The following is a 21,132-nucleotide window of genomic DNA, read 5'->3' on the forward strand; positions in this document are numbered from 1 at the left end:
TCTAATAATATCTGGACATGAATACAAATTATGTACTTCTAAATTATGTAACCTTCTCCACTCACCTGTCTCCTCATCCCTTTTAGGTCCAAATATTTTCCTAAGGATCTTATTTCCAAATACTCTCAATTTATGTTTCTCTTTCAATGTAAGGGACCAAGTTTTACACCCATATACCGTATTTACGCATGTATAATGCGCGTGCGTGAATAATGCACACTCTGGTTTTGGATGGGTAAAAGTGAAAAAAAATTATATCTCGTATATAATGCACAGTACAATCCAGTTTCAAGAAATGGCTTTCTTAGTTGTAGGTTGTAAATGACGTCATACCCATTCAAATGCTCATTCCTTCTTTTTCAAAATACAGTGTGTCCGTAAAGTCATGGTGCACTTTTGACCGGTCACAGGAAAGCAACAAAACAAGATAGAAATGTGAAATCTTCACCAAATAAAAGAAAAACTCTCCAAGTTTCCGTACTATGATGCGCAAGCGTGTGCGCACACAGGTCATGACGCAACACCACGAACTGCGCAGCAGCGGATCTGCCCTCGCCCACGCCAGTCAAGATGTGGACTGTACAGAAGCGCTTCGTTGTACACGCGACGATATTTACGTTGCACTTTGCTCACGGATTCGAACTTCGCAAGCCACGGAACACACTGGACTTGCCTCTGTACCGTCCACATCTCGACTGGCGTGGGCGAGGGCTGATCCGCTGCTGCGCAGTTCGTGGTGTTGCGTCATCACTTGTGTGTGCACATGCTTGCGCATCATAGTACGGAAACTTGGAGAGTTTTCCTTTTATTTGGTGAAGATTTCACATTTCTATCTTGTTTTGTTGCTTTCCTGTGACCGGTCAAAAGTGCACCATGACTTTACGGACACAGTGTATATACCGTATACTTTTTCTTTCCGTGACTAATGTAACATTTATACGAGGCACATTCAGGACCTTCCAAATAGCAGTTAGCAGCACAAGATTTCTTCCATTAAGGAATTTACACACTCCACGTATGTCATATTATTTGGCCAGTAATACATTTTAATTTTTATTATCTTTTTCCTTACGTTTTCTTTCATCCAAAGTACCATAAAAATCAGAACGTTTCTTCATTTTTTGATGAACTTATTTCAACCGCATTTCATATTAGTGTCGTTATCTAGTATGGAATACTGTTTCCATATTCAGAAACTGCAAGATTCAAGCTTTACAATGATATATAACATGATAGGGTTCCGTAAACATGAAAAATCAATGCAAGTGCACCAAAATCATGGAATGACCCTGTATGGTTTCATGTTGGGTGTCTGAATTATTCCGTGCATAATATGCACCACAGTTTTTGGGGGCAAATATTTTGGAAAAAGTGCGTATTATACATGAGTGAATACGGTAATACTACAGGCAAAATTACTGTTTTGTATATTTTAACTTTTAGTTTCTTAGATATTAAATGAGAAGACAAAAGTTTATGAAGAGAGAAGTAACATGCATTTCCTGAATTAAGCCTACTTTCTATTTCCTCTTTAATATAATTTTCACTTCTTAATATTACTCCCAAGTATTTGAATATGGAAACTGTTTCAAACGAGTTGTTTTCAGTAATTAGATTTTGATTATTACCTAACACTTGGTTTCGGCCTGTAACCATATATTTAGTTTTCTCTTCGTTAACTTCCAAACCTATCTCTTTAGCAGTTTTGAAAAATATTTTAGCATTTTTCTTAATTGTATTTATATCATCCCCTAATAAGTCTACATCATCTGCATATGCTAACAACTGAGTCAAACCATTTAATTTTAGTCCTTTGTTAGTTTCTTTTACCTTCCTAAGAGCATATTCTAAGGCAAAATTAAAGAGCAATGGAGATAATGCATCTCCTTGTTTTAACCTATCATGAATTGTAAATTTGTCAGACACATTAATACCCACACGAATTTTACTTTCTGTTTCACTGGTGCATACTTTTATCATATTAACAAGCTTCTTAGGTATTCCAAACTCTACTAATATATTATATAATTTAGCTCTTTTGACTGAATCATATGCTTTTTTGAAATCAATGAATAGCTGATGGACACTTTGATTATTTTCCCACTTTTTCTCAAGTGTCTGTCTGATGTGAAAAATTTGATAATCACCTATAATTTCATTATCATATGGGGTTAGTCTTGTGAAAAGAATGTTAGATAATATTTTATATCTTGTTGAGAGTAGAGAAATTCCACGGTAATTATTGCAGTTCATTTTATCACCTTTTTTAAACACAGGAACAATTATGGATTCTTTCCACTGTTGAGGGATTTCTTCTTTATTCCATATTAAACAAATTAATTTATGAATTTGACATATTAACGAATTTCCACCATATTTAATTAACTCAGCTGGTATTAAATCTATGCCAGGTGCTTTGTTATTCTTTAGCCTTTTAATAGCATCTTTAACTTCAGTCAAGTTAGGTTCTGGAACTAAAGGTTCTGCTGTGTGTACTTCATTTACATCTGATTTATCTCCTACATGAACATTTATAAGGTCATTAAAGTAGTTCTTCCATCTATTTAGAATATCGCTTGGGTCAGCTAGAAAATCACCATCTTTATCTTTTATCAAGTTTACTTTAGGTTGCCACCCCTTTCTAAATTCATTTACAGCTTTATATAAATCTCTGATATTTTTTGGTTTTGCTGTTTGTTTCAATTTCGTTAATTTTGCTCTTCAAGTAATATCTTTTTTTACTTCTAAACTTGCGGTTAACTTCTCGCTTTATTCTTTATAATTGCTTACATTTGTATCATCAGAATTATTTAACCACCTAAGTCTAACCTGATTTGTTATTTCTATTAGATTATGACATTCATTATCAAACCATGGCTTACTTTTTCTTGGTTTATGGTATCCTATACTTTCTTTAGCTGCTGATTCTATTGCATTATGTATGTGCTCCCAATTCTTATTTTCATCATCATTTAAATCCTGCAAAACATCAAATCTATTTGACAGTTTCATTTGGTAATCTTTCTTAATTCTTTCATCAGCAAATTTTCCTGTATTAAATTTTAGAACTTTTAGATTTTGTTGCTTATGATTTATCACTGAAAGTCTTTCTCTTAATTTAGCAATTACTAAATAATGGTCACTGGCACAGTCAGCACCTCTATGTGTACGAACGTCAATTATACTAGTATGCCTTCTCTTATCAATGAGAATATGATCTATCTGATTATGAGTTTTACCATCTGGAGAAGACTAGGTATATTTATGGATATCTTTATGTTTAAAAGTGTTACTTTTCACAATTAAATTATTTGAGGTTTCAAAAGAAATCAATCTTATACCATTATCATTACTTAATTCATGAAGACTTTCTTTACCAATCATGGGTTTAAATGTCTTCTTTGCCAATCTGTGCATTACAGTCACCTAACAGAATTTTCATATCATACTACGAAAATTTATCAAAGACCTGTTCTAACTCCGCATAAAAATCATCTTTAGTATTATTATCTTTATCTGCTGTTGGTGCATGTATGTTTATTAAAATAATAATACACATGTGGTGAATCAACAGATATAATAAATATCCAATATTGATGTCATTAAAGTTCTTAATTATCATGTGCAAAATAAATTAGCGACGTCGAAGAGCTATAACCAAGACATAGAGGCTTAACATTTTTATGCAAGAAGCAAATTCCACGCTGAGAAAAGTTGTGTGCATGAGGCACCACATGCTAAGCTTCTACTTGTACAAGGGTTAAACTACAACACTCAAACAAGAATTTGTGAAATAATACAAACCCAAAAGAACCTCTAGAGCATAAAACTACCTAAGCTATCAGAAACAGTAGAACACAAAAACACTAATTCCTTTACTATAACCACATCCGTGAAAAACAACGGACATGTAACGCCTTCTAATTTCGAAGCCATGCAAAATTATCCATACATAGTACATAGTCACCAGCACTCGGCATTATTTTAGCCTTGTACATACATGGGCTATATGTTTATCACATCCACAACTACTTTGTACGTCTTACTTTTAGAACTTTAAGGCCAGTGTGTTAGGTCATTTAATATTTAGTTGTGAAAGAGGTTCGAATGCCATTCCAAAATGCTAACAAATAAAATAACGGCAAACTACACATTACTGGAAAGTTCTATACTGCGTATGAAATGTAAAGTTTGCATTGTATTTTCTACTTATTTCAAGTTATTTAACGGCAAATATATATTTCTATTGTTAATGTATGTTTTCCACTTACAGAAATACGTTCAAAGTATTAAATTTCGTCTAGTTATGTAAATGAGTATATATTCGTTGTAAACTACATTTCGGAAGCTTTACTGCTTTCTTCTTCAGGTGGTCGTATTTTAGGCTCGGAACATCAAGCCACGTCGGAGAAGTGTCATTCGAGGATACTAGGTAAAAGGTTGGGGTTAAAAACACTTCATGGCCCTCGACACATACAAATTTAAACTACCTTTGTTAAAAACCCTTAAAACTCATGAAAAAAACATGTTAAAATCATCAACACAGGATGCTTGAGTGGCCGTTGAAAGCCCTAGTTCCCTGCCAAGGTGAAGCATGCGAGCAGCTGGCACTGCTCTATGGAGTTGTTGGGTCGGCTGCTTTCTTTACCTCCGCGGTGACATGGAAGCCTATCGGGGCATTTTTGTCATACATATCGTCCCACTTTTTAAAAAATCTAATCCATACATCATCCAAATTGCCGTCGGATCTGGATCCAGAATTTCCAGATCCGGTACTTTTGGATCCAGATCCAGAACTTTCGGATCTGGATCCCATACTTTCAGATCCGGATCCGGAATTTTTGAATCCGGTTCCGTTTTGACATCCCACATGCGCTTCTTTGGAAAGTAAGAATGTGTTTATAACATATTGTTACCTGCTAATATATATATATATATATATATATATATATATATATATATATATATATATATAATATATACATACACACATATATATCTAGTGTGTGTGCACGCGTGCGCGATTTGTAATTAATTAATACACTTACAAGGGAGGTCTAAGTCTCCCCCTCCGATTTCCATGAAACTTGGCATGTGTATGGAGGGGCCCAAAGGAAGAAATACGTGTTTTTGTGTTTCAGCTAAAAAAAACAGTTTTAGGGGGCAAAACACCCCTCAAAGGTCAAAATGAAGACAAATTGACGCGGGAATCTGACCCCTGTGTGCCACTCCGATTTCCATGAAATTTGGCAGGTGTATGGAGGAGCCCAAAGGAAGAAGTATGTGTTTTTGTGTTTCAGCTAAAAAACGGTTTTAGGGGGAACCCCCCCTCAAATGTCAAGATGAGGAGAAATGGAAGTGGGGGGATCCGACCCCGAAACCAAGTAAATATGGCATAGGAAGAAACAGCATAGGGCCTCTCTATACACCTGCCAAATTTCATGGAAATCGGAGGGGAACACAGGGGTCAGATGATGCCCACGTCAATTTGTCCTCATATTGACATTTGAGGCGGGTTTTGCCCTCTAAAACATTTTTTTAGCCGAAACAAAAAAAAAGACGTATTTCTTCCTTTGGGCGCCTCTATACACCTGCGAAGTTTCATGAAAATCAGAGGGGAACACAGGGGTCAGATCCTTACTTCAATTTGTCCTCATCTTGACATTTGAGGGGATTTTGCCCCCTAAAACAGTTTTTAGCTGAAACAGAAAACACATATTTCTTCCTTTGGGCCCCTCTATACACCTGCCACGTTTCATGGAAATCGGAGGGGAACACAGGAGTCAGATCCCCACTTCAATTTGTCCTCATCTTGACATTTGAGGGGAGGTTGCCCTCTAGAACAGATTTTTAGCCAAAACAAAAAAAAACACATATTCTTCCTTTGGGCCCCTCTATAAATCTGCCAATTTTCATGGAAATCGGAGGGGGACACAGGGGTGAAATGCCCACTTAAATTTGTCCTCATGTTGACATTTGAGGGGGGGTTGCCCCCTAAAACAGTTTTCTAGCCGAAACAAAAAAACACGTATTTCTTCCTTTAGGCCTGTTTATACACACACCTGCCAAGTTTCATGGAAATCGGAGGGGAAAACAGGGGTGAAATGCCCACTTAAATTTGTCCTCATCTTGACATTTGAGGGGGGTTTTGCCCCCTAAAACAGTTTTCTACCTGAAACAAAAAAACACGTATTTCTTCCATTGGGCTCGTTTATACACACACCTGCCAAGTTTCATGGAAATCGGAGGGGAACACAGGGGTCAGATCCCCACTTCAATTTGTGTTCATCTTGACATTTGAGTGGGTTTTGCCCCCTAAAACAGTTTATTAGCTGAAACAAAAAAAAAACAAAAAAAAAACATATTTCTTCCTTTGGGCCCCACTATACACCTGCCAAGTTTCATGGAAATCGAAGGGGGACACTTAGATAACCTCCCTTGTTAGTCTTACACTTTGTAATTATATAACACTGCATATATTATAATGTTTTATTTTAATTTGTAAAACTGTAACTGTAGAAAAATTGTATAATTTTTGTATAACATTTCTATCTTGTTCTAACAGTTGGGCTGAAAAGTTCGTAGGCTGACTCATAGATGGCGTTACTAGAATTAAATCCATGTGATTTTTACTTAGTACTAACCTTCAAAAGATACGTGTATTAATTTCACAGCTGCCGGATAATTAGTTCGTGAGATATAGCATTGTGAGTGAAGCAGCTTTTGTTATTGTGAAAAAATGGATAAAAAAGAATTTCGTGTGTTAATAAAGCATTGCTTTTTGGCGAAAAAAATACTGTTGAAGCCAAGGCTTGGCTTGATAAACATTATTCGGACTCTGCACCAGGAAAATCAACCGTTGAGAAGTGGTTTGCTAAATTTAAACGAGGCGAAATGAGCATCGAAGACGATGCACGCAGTGGACACCCCAAAGAGGCTGTTACCGACGAAAACATCAAAAAAGTCCACAAAATAATTTTAAATGATCGTAAAGTGAAGTTGATTGAGATAGCTGAGACTTTAAAAATATCAAAGGAACGTGTTGGACATATTGTGCATGAATATTTGAACATGCGAAAGCTGTGTGCAAAATGGGTGCCGCGCGTGCTCACAATCGATCAAAAGCAACAAAGTTTTGATGATTCGGAGCAATGTTTAGCGATATTCAACCGTAATAAAATTGCTTCCCCATCCACCATATTCTCCAGATCTGGCCCCCAGTGACTTTTTCCTGTTTGCAGACCTTAAAAGAATGCTCGCTGGAAAGAAATTTAGCACTGATGAAGAGGTAATCGCCGAAACTGAGGCCTATTTTGAGGCTAAAGAGAAATCGTACTATAAAAATGGCATCGAAAAATTGTATGACCGCTATAATCGTTGTATCGCCCTCGAAGGCAACTATATTGAATAATAAAATCGAATTTTGTCAAAAAAATATTTTTTACTATGTTAGCCTACGAACTTTTCAGCCCAACTGTTATGTGTTAAAGGTTTCATCCTGGAATGGAATGTCTCACATTTATTTGTGTTTCCATTTCCAATACATTCGAATGAATACATATTCATTTCAATGGCATTTACAAAATCACGTCTGACATTTTATGTTAAACAAGTAAGATTATTTTTGTGCACGAGTGTGTTAGCCGATGAGTAGCAAAGTATTTTAGGAACAACACTTGAAAAAAAATATTGTAGGACTAACTAATGAAAAATTTCTTTGTAATCGAAGATCATAATACCTTTTAAGGTGTGGTAATATTATAATGGGATTGAGATACGAAACTCTTGGATACAGATCCGGATTTTCGGATCCGGAACTTACAGATCCGGATCCAAAACTTTCAGATCCAGATCCGGATCCAGAATTTTCAGATCCGGATCCAGATCCAAAACTCTCGGATCCGAATCCGGATCTGGATCCAAATCCGTAACTTTTGGATCCAGATCCGTTTGGCCGTCCCTAGTATGCAGGATCGAGTCACGCTGGGAGTAGCTCAGTTAAATAAGTTAGGTTTAGTTTTGGTCTCGCTGAACCATCTCTACCCTGAATGATGCAGATAAAGGATGTTGGGAACCTTAGTCGTTGAACGCTACTCACCCCCTTGCTTGATGATCTGGCCCTCGGCGACGGTTGGACAGATACAGGTGCCCTGGAGATGGCAGAGACATTGGAGAGACTGCTGTCCTAAATGTTGCTGGCGACACGAGGTGGCTTGAGATTCAGCGGTTTGGTCATCGGAGCACTGATTCTCCGGACTCGGGCTTGCTTTTGACCTCTGGTTCTCCGTAGTCCAGACTGCTACTCATGTACTGCATGCTCGTTGCACCTCGTGATCTCTCGGAGTGTTCTCGTCGATTGAGTTGCTGATGATCTGGAGTAATAGAGAGAGTGATTTACCATCGCCAGGGGTTTTTATACATCAGAATTTTGCTGTGACTTGGTGGACTTTGCACCTCCAACTGTTCACCTGGGGTATCCCTTGGTGCAGGTGGAAATTTACAGTGGAGGTCCATTCACTGCTGGTGAAGGCAGTTGCCTTGCCAACTGTGTAGAGCCGAGTGGAAAATTCTTGTTGCTCGGCTCTGCATCCGGTAGAAGTTGGGGTGAATGAGCATTCCACTGGCGAGCTTCAGAGAGATGTTTTAATAAAATTGATATTTCAACTTTCATGCTCCCAATTCCTTCATCAGTATACTAATGAACAAGAAGAAGATCAAACTGAAATATCAAGTGCAGTTTTCAAGAAATGGCACATTAATTTCTGCTTCGTGCTTAAGGAAGATAATCTCCCATCCATCCTCGATGGAAATACCTGTGCTCACATCTGTCCGTTAAAGGTTAAGTGTTGCTAGCATGAATCAGGCTATCCAGCATTTATGGGGTGATCAGTGTAATGCACTATGAAGCCAGGGATACCAGATTATAACCCTGGATAAGGCATGGATGTATCATTTTGTATATCTATTTCGTCTGATCATGTGGCTGCGGTGGCTCAGTCGGTAACGCGGCTAACTACCATGTTAATCCCCAGCTGGTTCAAATCTGGGAACTTTTTTAACCTTGGAAGCGGCCCCGGCGCCCACCCAGCATCGAATGACATGGGTACCTGGGGAAAACCATGGGGGGTAAAGGTGGTCAGGGGCATGATGCTTATCACATCATCCCCACTCATGACCGGATCAAGAAAGTGAGGGGTGTTACCCCCACACCCCCTATAAGCCTTCATGGCATGGTGCTAAGCACAGGGGAGTACTTTACCTTTTTTTTCCCGTCTAATCATCCTTCATCTTCATTATTGCAATTAAACCAAAGAGTATAAAAGCAACATACAATGGCCTCTGTTATCTGCTGAACATTTTATCCTACACGTATGGTATTCATGTTGCCCATAAGGCGTTATGTGGTTAAGAACATTATTGTGTGCCATTTGAAACTAAATACTCAGTTTGAGTAGTGGAACTGGAGTGTGCATGGATGCAATAATTTGAAGTTGTAAACTAGGATTTAATTTTTATGTGGTCATGTTTATTTAACCCTCCATAACCCTTACCAGTGAATTAATGATCGGGAAAGCACTAGGTAACTTATCTTCACTATCCCCTCGAAAACATAGAAGCGTTGGCACCTTTCTTCTGTCATTCTCTCAGTTGCTTACAAGACTGGCCCTCCTTTGGCGCCACCCAGTACCGCGCGCGGGAACGTTTCATATCTTAAATCACAGCACACCAGCCATGAATTTGGGGGAAGTAAGAAGATATGTAGCTCGGAATGTAAATTATTTGAATGCAGAAACCATCGCAGTACCCATACCAAATGTCAGAGTTGTCAAAATAACGATATTGAAAAGTGAAAAGTCTGACTACCATGCTCAAGGTCCCGGGTTCGATCCCCGGCAGGTTCAAATCCGGGAACTTTTCTAACGGTGGAAGCGGCCCCGGTGCCTACCCAGCGTCGAATAACATGGGTACCTGGGGGAAACCCTGGGGGGTAAAGGCGGTCAGGGGCGTGATGCTGATCACATCACCCCCACTCACGACCGGATCAAGAAAGTGTGGGGCGTTACCCCCGCACCCCCTATACGCCTTCATGGCGTGGTGCTATGCACAGGGGAACACTTTACCTTTTTTTTTTTACCTTTACATTCAGTATCTAATGAAAGCACATGTCACCATAGAAACTATAAAAAAATACAATCCCTGACATAAAATGAACTTTAAAAAAATTAATGAATCTTATTTCCACATAATAAACCTCAAGCTATACAATTGTACATTTTTTTTTCATTCTGCATACCTCCAAAAATATGAATAAAATAGATTCGATATTTTGCAGGATTTAAATGTAACAGATGTAAATAAGAATTGGGAGCACATACGTAATGCAATCAATCAGCAGTTAAAATAGGATACCATAAATCAAGAAAAAGTAAGCCATGGTTCGATAATGAACGTCATAACCTAAAAGAAATAAGAAATCAGGCTAGACTTGGGTGGTTAAAGAACAGCATGTTTAGAAGTAACAAAAAAGAGATTACTTGAAAAGTAAAATTAACGCAATTCAAATAAAAATATCAGAGGTGCAAATGAATTTAGAAAGGAGTGGCAACCTCAAGTAAACTTGATAAAAAATGGCTGACTCAAGCGATATTTTAAATAGATGGAAGAACTACTTTAATGACTTTTTAAATGTTCATGTAGGAGATAAATCAGAAATAAATGAAGTACACACAGCAGAACTTTTAGTTCCAGAACCTAACTTAACTGAAGTTAAAGATACTATTAAAAGACTAAAGAGATAAATTATTCGAATTTGGAGTACCTAAGAATCTTGTTAATATGTCTGACAAATTTACAATTCATGATGGGTTAAAAGAAGAAGATGCATTATCTCCATTGATCTTTAATTTTGCCTTAGAATATGCTGTTAGGAAGGTAAAAGAAACTAATTAATTACTAAAATTAAACGATGTGACTCAACTGTTAGCATATGCAGACTTACTGCGGGATGATGTAAATACAATTAAGAATAATGCTAAAATATTTTTCAAAGCAGCTAAGGAAGTTAGCAAAGAGAAAATTACAAGCCGAAACCAAGTGATAATTACTCGTTTGAACCACTTTCCAAATTCAAGTACTTAGGAGTAATACTAACAAATGAAAATGATATTAAAGAGGAAATGAAAAGAAGGCTTAATTCGGAAAATGCATGTTATTTTTTTCTTCATAAACTTTTGTCTTCTCGTTTAAAATCTAAGAAACTAAAAGTTAAAATATATAAAACAGTAATTTTGCCTGTGGATGCGAAAACTTGATATCTTACATTGAAAAAGGAAGATAAATTGAGAGTATTTGAAAATAAAATCCTTAGCAAAATATTTCAGCCTAAAAGGGATGAAGAAACAAGTGAAAGGAGAAGGTTACATAATTTATATTCATTTCCAAATATTATTAGATTGATGATTAAATCACGAAGACTTAGGTGGGCACGAATGAGAAAGGAATAAAGAAGAGTTTACAGGATTCTTGTTGGGAAACCTGATGGTAAGAGAGCAATAAGAAAACCAAAAACGAAGATGGACCTAAAAGAAATTAGTAAAGATGGAATAGAATATATATAAATCTTGCTCAGGATAATGACAAATCGAAAACCTATATTGCTGCAGCAATGAACTTTCGGATTCAAGAAGGCTAGAGAGTTAGTTAGTTAATTGGTATTCAATGTAATATAATTTACATATTTCAGAAACCAAAGGCGGCAACATGGTATTCATATTGACAAGGGATTTCCTACAAATCTCATTTTTGTCGTAAGTTTACCAATAGCACTTACATCCTGTTTTACTTCAAATCTTCAATTATTCATCCTCATTGTTGCGATGCAAAGAAGAGAAGAATTTCCGTGACTTGATAACATGAATTTGTGCATTGAAAGAAAAATGGAAATGTGAATTAAAGAGCTGTGCTCAAAAACCAAAGAAACGCGCTTTTCACTGACGAGCGGGAAACATATTAGAAATCAAGGACGGAAAATATGAACAGCGAATGCATGCTTCAGAGGAGAGGGGATATTCAATAGGAGGTGGAACACAGAAAGGCTCTTCCATGATAATTTTTGCTTTCTGAATCCGAACAAGTTCATAAACATCATATTTTCCGTCCTTGATTTCTAATATGTTTCCCGCTCGTCAGTCAAAAGCATGTTTCTCTGGTTTTTGAGCACAGCTCAATAAGTTTCATTAATTTTTTTAAAGTTCATTTTATGTCAGGGATTGTATTTTTTTTATAGTTTTTATAGTGGCATGTGCTTTCATTATATCTTGAATGTAGGATTTTTTATTATAAGATTAATTAAACGAAATAGGTTTGTTAAAAAAAATAATCGTTAGTTCATATGATAATATTTCTTGTGATGCATATGCATAGTTAGTATCTTGTTTGTTGTCCGTGTTGAAGGTTTTTTTTTTTTTTGACAGGATTCAAATTCTTGAGGGGACAAAGGGGGTTGAGTTTTTCGAGAATATCAGGCATTCCATGTTTATAAATAATATCATTTACAATTATATTTTCAGTAGAAAGCGAAATGTAGCAAATATCCTTTATCGATGTTTCAAGTTATGCAATGAGATTTGGTCGCCAATTAATTTTGATGAGGGAGTAGGGTGTCCATGTTCGAGATCCGCCTTTCTTTGATTTCCACCGATTTGTAAAAAGTGCCCAATTCATATGAAGCAACAGAAAAAATATTGTGTGTGTGCAAATTTCACCCATTGGCAAGGTGGAAGGGTGGTGAATAATTTTTATTTTCCATTGTTGGGGTGTAAAAAGCAGAAAGAAATATTCCGTCAAATTTTGTGTTCCGTGTTAGAAATGTCAATAATCGTTATTTTAAAAAAATATAGTTTCGTTCGTGATTATTTTTTGAAAATGGATTTTCTTCTTTAAGATTTTTTACATTTTTTTTCATGTAGCAATTTCACAGATCATTTTTTCAATGATGATATTTGTAATGGTATGTTGTAGTTTTATGGGAAAAAGATAAAGAATATATTTTCACACCCCATAGTTTCGAGTGATTTTTCTTAGTGTTCGTGACAGTTAGCAAAAGTTATCTAATTATACTCTTGGCGTGATGTGGCACGGAAGTAGATTGTTAGCGTGGAGCACACACATACAGGTTGAAAAAAGGATACCGAGAGTGAAAACTACAAGTTTTGCATCCTTGAACTTGATGAATTGATAGATTTATTCGGAACATGCAGTTTTTTTTTATAGTGACATGCACCTTCACTAGGTTTCGAAGATTCTACATTACAAAAATACGTTAGAGTCACGTACTTTTTGTTTTGGGTTATAAGTGTATTCTACAAGTGTGTTATTCGATACAAAACTGTAAATTAACATGGATGCCCTTTCTCATCAATCTAAAATTTTTGAACTTCACATTATTTGTACTCCAACCGATGATTGTAAGGGGGATAATTCAAATGGGTGATAAGATAGTAAAGAATAAAAAGTTGATCCGTTTATCTCCTTGTCTTTGAATCCCGACAAAGGGAGGTTTGTTTCTATCATGATAGAGAACTCAAAATGTAAAATTTTCATTATCCTCTGTTTATACATTTTCTTTTCTCACGATCTCTATCTTGATCAATTATCTCCCTACCTTTTAGAAACATGTTCTCTACCTTTTTTAAATGTACAACAAAGTCTGTCGACTGTTGTTCGTTACAGCAAGGGAATAATATTGCTCAAGGAGAGGCGTTGTGGTTTACACGTACTCACAAAAACCAATTGTAAAATGCCAGTGTTGTGTCAGTTTCCAAATTCAAGTACTAACAAATTTTAAAAAAATGATATTAAGCAGCATTAATTCGGAGAATGTGTGTTACTTTTCTCTTCATAAATATCAATCTTCTTGTATCATAACTAAGAAACTGAAAGTTATAATATATACAAATCAATAATTTTGTCCATGGATGCAAAATACTTTGTCCCTTTCATTGAAAGAGGTACATACATTAAGTGTGTTTAAAAAATAAAATCCTGTGGCATTGAACAAAAAAAATAAGAACGTTGTTGCTTGTAGAATTGTTAATAATCATATGAAACAAGATGAGAGAGAGAGATAGTTAGTTATTTTAAAAGGGAAGAATGAATAAGAGAATATATGTATAAAATCACAGAAACTAAAATTCTTATATTATAAATACATAAAATCCTAAGAAGTTGGAAGACAGATCAAAAAAATGTGTGTCTCCTAACAGATCTAAATGTTAAGACAATAATATAACCAACTAACTTTGTTCAACAGAAACACGTATTTTTCTTTATTTATTTTTTATAATAATAATTATGTGATGCTCAAAACGTAGGACATTTATGATATTTTTCAAATTCCTCCCGGACGCCGGACATAAGGCTAAAATGTAGGACATGTCCAGTAAAAACCGGACGTCTGGTAACCCTATGTGATCAGCATCATGCTCGGCCACCTTTACCCCAGGGTTGCCTCCAGGTACCCATTTATACGATTCTGTGTGGACCTCAGAGCCATGCAGAAACAGGGAAATGACTGGAAACATTTCTGGTCCTGAAAACCTACTCTGGGATTCGAACCAGAATCTTCTGCATGACAGCCAGATGCTCTACCATATGAGCTACCACCAATGTGGTTTTTTTTAGTTAGCAATTAAGAGCATACCAATCCAATACAAAGGAGAGATGTTGGGGCTTAAGGGATGACCACCCTAACAGGCAGGTACTTACCCCACAGTCCCTGGATCAAGCCTTGATGCTGGAACCTTTGACAGGCCACTGGTCCCATTGGCTGGCCTGAGGTGCCTTGCTTCTAGACAGGTCCTGGCATGGACCCCATAGCTCCTGGAGATGTAATGCATTCTCTGTGGTCGGCAGCAGTCTCTCTCTCGCTACTCAACGTGGATCTCCTGACCTCAGGCTCATAGCCAGGCAGGAGCCAGGGGGGTGGCTTGGCCCCCCTGACAAGGTTTCCAGACCCCCTGGCACTGCCGCCAGCTCCCTTGACATTAGGTAAAACTATTTTGTATTCTAATTTGAGGTGAAGACACAATATATTAATTTGTTCACAACTTCGTTCGTCATCTTGTTTATGAGCACAAGTCTAAGCAGCGGCAATTGTTTAGAAGATTCTCTATACTTTAGAAAGTTCTTTCATAGGGAGCCTTCTTTATCTGTACCTTGCCCCTGTTGCAGCCTCTAGTTTTACAGAAATCTGTGACTTTGATGTCATAATCCACATTCCTTCCGCATCTGTGTCAAATGTCAACAGATCCCATGTTTTATTGCTTTAGCTGGGGGTGGAATGTATGGTAGGCACTATGATTGAAGTTAATATTATACATTTTAACATGTATGATGTAAATATCTGTATCATCAAAAATAGTATGGAGTGTGTATTAAGGGATGGTGTCAGTGGCAGTCATTAGCACTTCAAGAGATGTTTTAGAAGATATAGAAAAAAAAATCTGTAGTATTTGTATGATATTTCTAAGACTTGGTTCACAAAGCCCCCCCCCCCCTTGGAGGTCAGTTCTAGCTACGGGTCTGCCTGACCTACTTTCCTCCAGCTCCTAGCTTCTCAGTGTGTTCTCCTCCCGAGGCACACTGTTTACCTTTTTTATGGTGCTCTGTAGAGTTGGGTATGCTTAGGAGAGGTTTCTAGGTAAAGCCAGTAATGCAATCATCCCCCAGCTATCAATTTTCAGTTCAAGCACTGAATAGTACAAATATGTAGTTACAAGAGTATTACGTTTATTCCTATGTAAAGGATTATATTTAGTTCTCCAATGTTTGGATCAGAGTTATTCAATTTTCCATGATTTGCATAACTCACTGGATAATTTGGACTTCAGAAAGTGTCGCGTCCTTAAATAAACTCTAAATTTCATGAAGATTAGGCACACACAGGAGATGCACTATTGTTAAATTTCATGTTTAAGAGTTTATTTCACATTTTGCAATTCTATTTGCATTTTGCAGTTGATTATGCATCATTTCGTGACAAAACATGGTAAGAAAATGCACTTCACACTTTTCAAAAACATGAAAAAATGAACATTAAAATGTGTAATTTTACATTTAGTGTTTCTGTCAAAAATGAAATGTGCATGCCTCTACTGAAATATGAATATTGATTAAGCCACAGATGTCATAGATAATATCTTAAAAATTACTATAAACTTAAATGAAATAGACATCTCTGATAATAACTTATATGCACACGCACAGTCACAAACACTTCTGGGTGATTCCAATGACTTTTAGTAAGTTACAACTGAAAGGTCTCCATGATTGTACATTGCATGAAATACATACTCATTGGTAGGAATGGTTCATTAGTGCATTTCACTACCATAATCTGGACATTTACTAATGTAAAATTCTTTTACAACAGCTCCTCGTAAAGTAAAACACTTCGTTGCATATTCCCATGGTGAGAATTGGATTTCAGTACGCTGGCAGCCCGCTGATATTCAACCATGTGATCAAGTGGAGAGCTACATTTTATCATATAAGTTGAAGACATCTAGCAGTAGCAACGTATCCAAGAAAATTACAGTACTTAACTCAGAATGCCATGTGTGGAAAACTTATGTTTGTCACACAATTAATGCACTAATTCCAAATAACATGTATGATATTGAGGTAAGTTGAGTTTTCTTTATTTTTTAAAAAAAATACAGGGTGATTCATATAAAAGTGACAGCAACAAGTTATTACATGTGAAATGTAACTTAGGTATGGGAGTTTAATAACCTTCACATTACATGCTGAATATTCATCATGTCATTCCATGATTCTTGCAGTTCGTTGAAGTATGCTGTTGTCAATACTGGTAATGGCGTTTATAATGTTCTCCTTCAGTTCTTCCAATGTCTGAGGACATGCCGCATACATTTTTCCCTTATGATATCGTCACAGATAGAAGTCTGAGGGTGTCCAATTAGGTCATCTCGCTGGCCATAAGTTTCAGGAAATTATCCAGTCCTCAAAGTTTGAATCAGCATCAATGACTTATTTGATGCATGGCATCTGGCACCATCCTGTTGAAAATACCATTGGTGCAGCTCTATTTCATTCACTAGCAAAACAAACACTATGGAAATTTGTATGGTGTACTGCATCTTAACAACGACTGAAAATATATGGTGAAGCCAGCTACTAAATTCTGCATAGCTGTGCACTTTGTAGGCAATGTATGAATCTCCCAGATGTCCTGTTTCATATGAAAGTGACATGGAGCATTACGATGTATTCCTGTTAAAATAAAACAAAAAAATAATGAGTCTTACATGAATCACCCTATATATTATAAAACTGGAGGGTGTATATGTACTTATATGAAATTTACGTAAGTTAATGACTGTTTATGTATCAATGAAGATAGTATTGCAGACACTTAATTGAAAACCAAAAAAAAATATTTTAGTTAACCTTTAGCGGACAGCTTATTTCATAAACCACGTAAATTATGCACTTCGGGATGGCTCATGATGCCAGCACCACGTGGCAGAAATTAACATGCTATTTCTTGGAAACTATGATCCTATGTCAGTTCTCTCTCTTTTGTTCATTTATATGGAATTACGAAACAATATGTTTACTGTTACTATTTTGAAAAATGCCTATTGTTTCCATGTGAAATTGACCGATTTCAGAAAGAAATGAATATATTTTTGGGGGAGGAGTGGGTGCATTTTGCCCCGAGAAAAAATACTGCTTTTACATTAAAAATTATATTTTTTCTCCAAAGTATCAGAAGCAAGTCCGCAATTCTTGCCACGAGAATGAAACACATATCCGGCAATATGCAGGTTCCATTTTCAACCATCACATTCTGGTGTTGCCTACGTGGGGTCCTGATGAAATTTAAATTTCATAAAAATATAGTTTTATTTAATTTTCGTCTTATTCTTCTACTTGATAAATGAAAATTAAGTTTATTCGACCATGAGCATATTGTCTAGTGTGTATGAAAGAAAGCGAGATATAAGTTTTAACTCTAGGATTCATAGTTTCTGAGATAACAATTTTTGGAATTTTGAATTTCTCGTTAAAAAGCATGGCTTTTATATTAGAAAATATTTTTCTACGAAAGTGTCATCAGTAAGAGCACAATTCTTGCTACGACCATGAAATACATATTAGGCAATATGCAAGAACTGTTTTGAACCCTCACGTCTTGGCATTGCCTATGTGGGGGCCTGACAAAATTGAAATTTTGTAAAGAATAAATAAGATATTAATTTTCGTCTTCATCTTCTTCTATTTGGTTAGTGCAAATTGGATCTTTTCAACAATAGGCATGTAGCTGAGACTGTAAGGTAAAGGTAAAGTGCTCCCCTGTGTATAGCACCATGCCATGAAGGCATATAGGGGGTGTGTGGGGGTAATGCCCCACACTTTCTTGATCCGGTCGTGAGTGGGGGTGATGTGAAACCCTGACTGCCTTTACCCCCAGCTGAGACTGTACTGAAAGAAACAAACTATAATTTGTAACTATAGCATTCGTAGTTACGGAGATATAAATCTTCATTTAAAACCTTGCGCAATTTTAAACTTCCCACTTAAAATGCACTGGGCGTATAAGGGTCTACCTTTACTGTGTACTAGGGCCTTGCAATAACAAGTTGAAATTTTGACACACATTAGAGGAAGGTCTAATTATGTAGTGTATACAAATTGGCTTGGATATCTCTTGTGCCTTTTGTGCTACACCATTTCAAAAATTCACCATTTTCCAGTGATTTTTCAATTTCTTGCATATTCAACCACATATAATATGGATTGGGTGATATATATGGAGACGACATAATGTGTCCATACTGAGCTCACATCAGGGTTACTAGAAAAATTAATGCCACCCTCCTGGTTGGATTACAGTTGTAACAGCAGGCACACAAAATATGCATTTTTTGACAAGTAAGGCTTTTTAAGGCATATTTTGGGGTATTTTATTTGCTAAATTAAACAAGCTGAGGGTATTGGTGAGAGGTTTGTTTGGTGTGTAAATATCACTAGGATGTGATCAATAGTTCCAAAGTTATTGAGTCTGAAGTTAGCTCTGAGCCTTATGTCTCATATTTGGATCACATTTTCTGTTGCACACCACCTTCTTAAACAGGCTATAACTCGAGAACTGTTTCTCGGAGGAACCTAATATTTGGAATACAAGCCTTCCAGACATGATTGATCCTTTATGCCAAATTTCATCCAAATCAAATAACCATGACCTGGAGGCCCTGGTCGATGTGACGTGGAATGACAAAATGTTATTTAAAATGTAGGATATGAAAGGAAATATTATACTTCAACCACCTTTTCTTGCTGATATATTTTACTTTCATGTGTAATAATGACAAAAGAAAAAAAAGAAGGAATGATCACAGTGTGCGACAATTAGAGGCCCAGTGTGAGACATCTAGTTTTCAAAATTACCTGAAAATTTTAACTTTTTAAAAGTTAGTTGCATATTTTCAGTTTTTTAAGAAAATGAAGAATGGTCTTTTATCATGCTTCCCTGCAAATTTTATCCACCCAACATCCATAGAGCTAACGCAAGAAATGATATTTCAGACATCTATTCCATAACAATGGCTACACTGCTTTTTTTATGCATTGTTATTATTTTCCCGCCAAGAAGCATCTAACTATTTTTGACATGACTTGTGTGGTTGTAAGAATATACCACTGCTACATACTACATATTTCGTTCATCTTGATCTATTGTGGTGGGTTTGATTGATTTGGTTTATTTTACTTTGTTTTTCTGCCTCTTTTGGCTAATATTGAAGATGACGATGACATTTGTGATGGGACACTCGCCAGGGTGTCTACCAGTCTGGAAAACCTGGAATTTCTTGAAAAGTCACGGAATTTATTTTTCTGAAAAGTCATGGAAATGTCAGGGAAATTTACTGTTTTTCTGGAAAAATCAACAATTTTTTTTAGTAGTGCACTAAAAGTATGTGTTTGAACAAAGAAAATGGGGTAAACAAGAAATTTGTAATTTGTTGTGGGCAAACTATGTTTCAATTTGGTATACTGAGTATTACCAGTAGTTGCAGTAAAAATTGCATACTAACAACTCTAGAAAAATGTGTCTTGTTGAACTCTTTTGAAGCAGAAATCTATTACATTGTTTGAGTTGGTGTTTTAAGTCCACTTTATGCACAGTAAGGCTAATCGGGACTGGACATACAGTTTAAAGTGGGATCCAAACCACTATGTGCATCACCCATATCAAACCCATATCACCATATCACCAACTCAATCAATGTAATAGATTTCTACTTCAAAAGTGTTCAACAAGACACATTTTTCTAGAGTTTTTTTTATGCAATTTCTACTGCAACTACTGGTAATAAATACTCAGTATACCAAATTGAAGCATAGTTTGCCCACAACAAATTACAAATTTCTTGCTTGCACCTTGATTACAAGACGACGACGACGCTACCACACTGCACCATTGCGGGTGGCCCTAGAAATCTATTACAGTAAGTGGCTATTGAATTTTACCACTTTCTTGTTGTAATTTTTGGGTTGTGTTTGGTTGGTATTAGAAAATAATACATATATTACTAAATTTACTATAATTATGCTATAAATGCTATGACTTTATAGAGAATTCTTTTTTACCATTAGTCAACATGTAGAAGCTCACTCCTGGTCTACCAGTCAAGAAAGTCATGGTAGTCAAGAAAAAGCAAAGAAATCAATAAGTAGGTCAACAAGGCAATAAAAAGTCAAGAAATTTTTCTTGTGGTCAAGAATTTTTGCTATCACAATGACTGATTGATTGATTTAGTTTATTTTATTTATCTTTTCTGCCCCTTTGGCTAATCGTGAAGCTGAGGATGAATGGTGGTAAGATAAGATGGATGAAGGGACAATCACAATTATATAGAGATGAGAACAGGGGCCCCGCATAAGATTATACTGGCTAAGAGTCCAGACGCCAGAGCCTCGCTAGTCTGCCAAATGCAGTCCAGGATGCATTAATAGATAAATCAAGTCTATTGGACATTTCCACTCAATTTCTTTACAGCAATTTTAAAATCTCCACCCTGGAAAAATGACCCCTGCAAGTTC

The 21,132-nt window shown here is 36.3% G+C and overlaps 1 protein-coding gene across 2 annotated transcripts in view; it reads left to right on the forward strand.

The window, feature by feature from the left end:
- The window catches only part of LOC145996396 (receptor-type tyrosine-protein phosphatase S-like), a 151,789-nt gene that overhangs the window by 30,075 nt on the left and 100,582 nt on the right, over positions 1 to 21,132 (forward strand). For both annotated transcript variants that reach the window (XM_083132842.1, XM_083132843.1), the window contains exon 5: positions 16,433 to 16,683. In XM_083132842.1, the coding sequence (XP_082988968.1) occupies positions 16,433 to 16,683 (251 nt within the window). The remainder of the gene's footprint in view (positions 1 to 16,432; positions 16,684 to 21,132) is intronic.

The sequence above is a fragment of the Lepisma saccharinum genome, chromosome 12, assembly GCF_977018435.1.
Source record: "Lepisma saccharinum chromosome 12, izLepSacc3.1, whole genome shotgun sequence".
Classification (NCBI taxonomy): Eukaryota; Metazoa; Arthropoda; class Insecta; order Zygentoma; family Lepismatidae; genus Lepisma; species Lepisma saccharinum.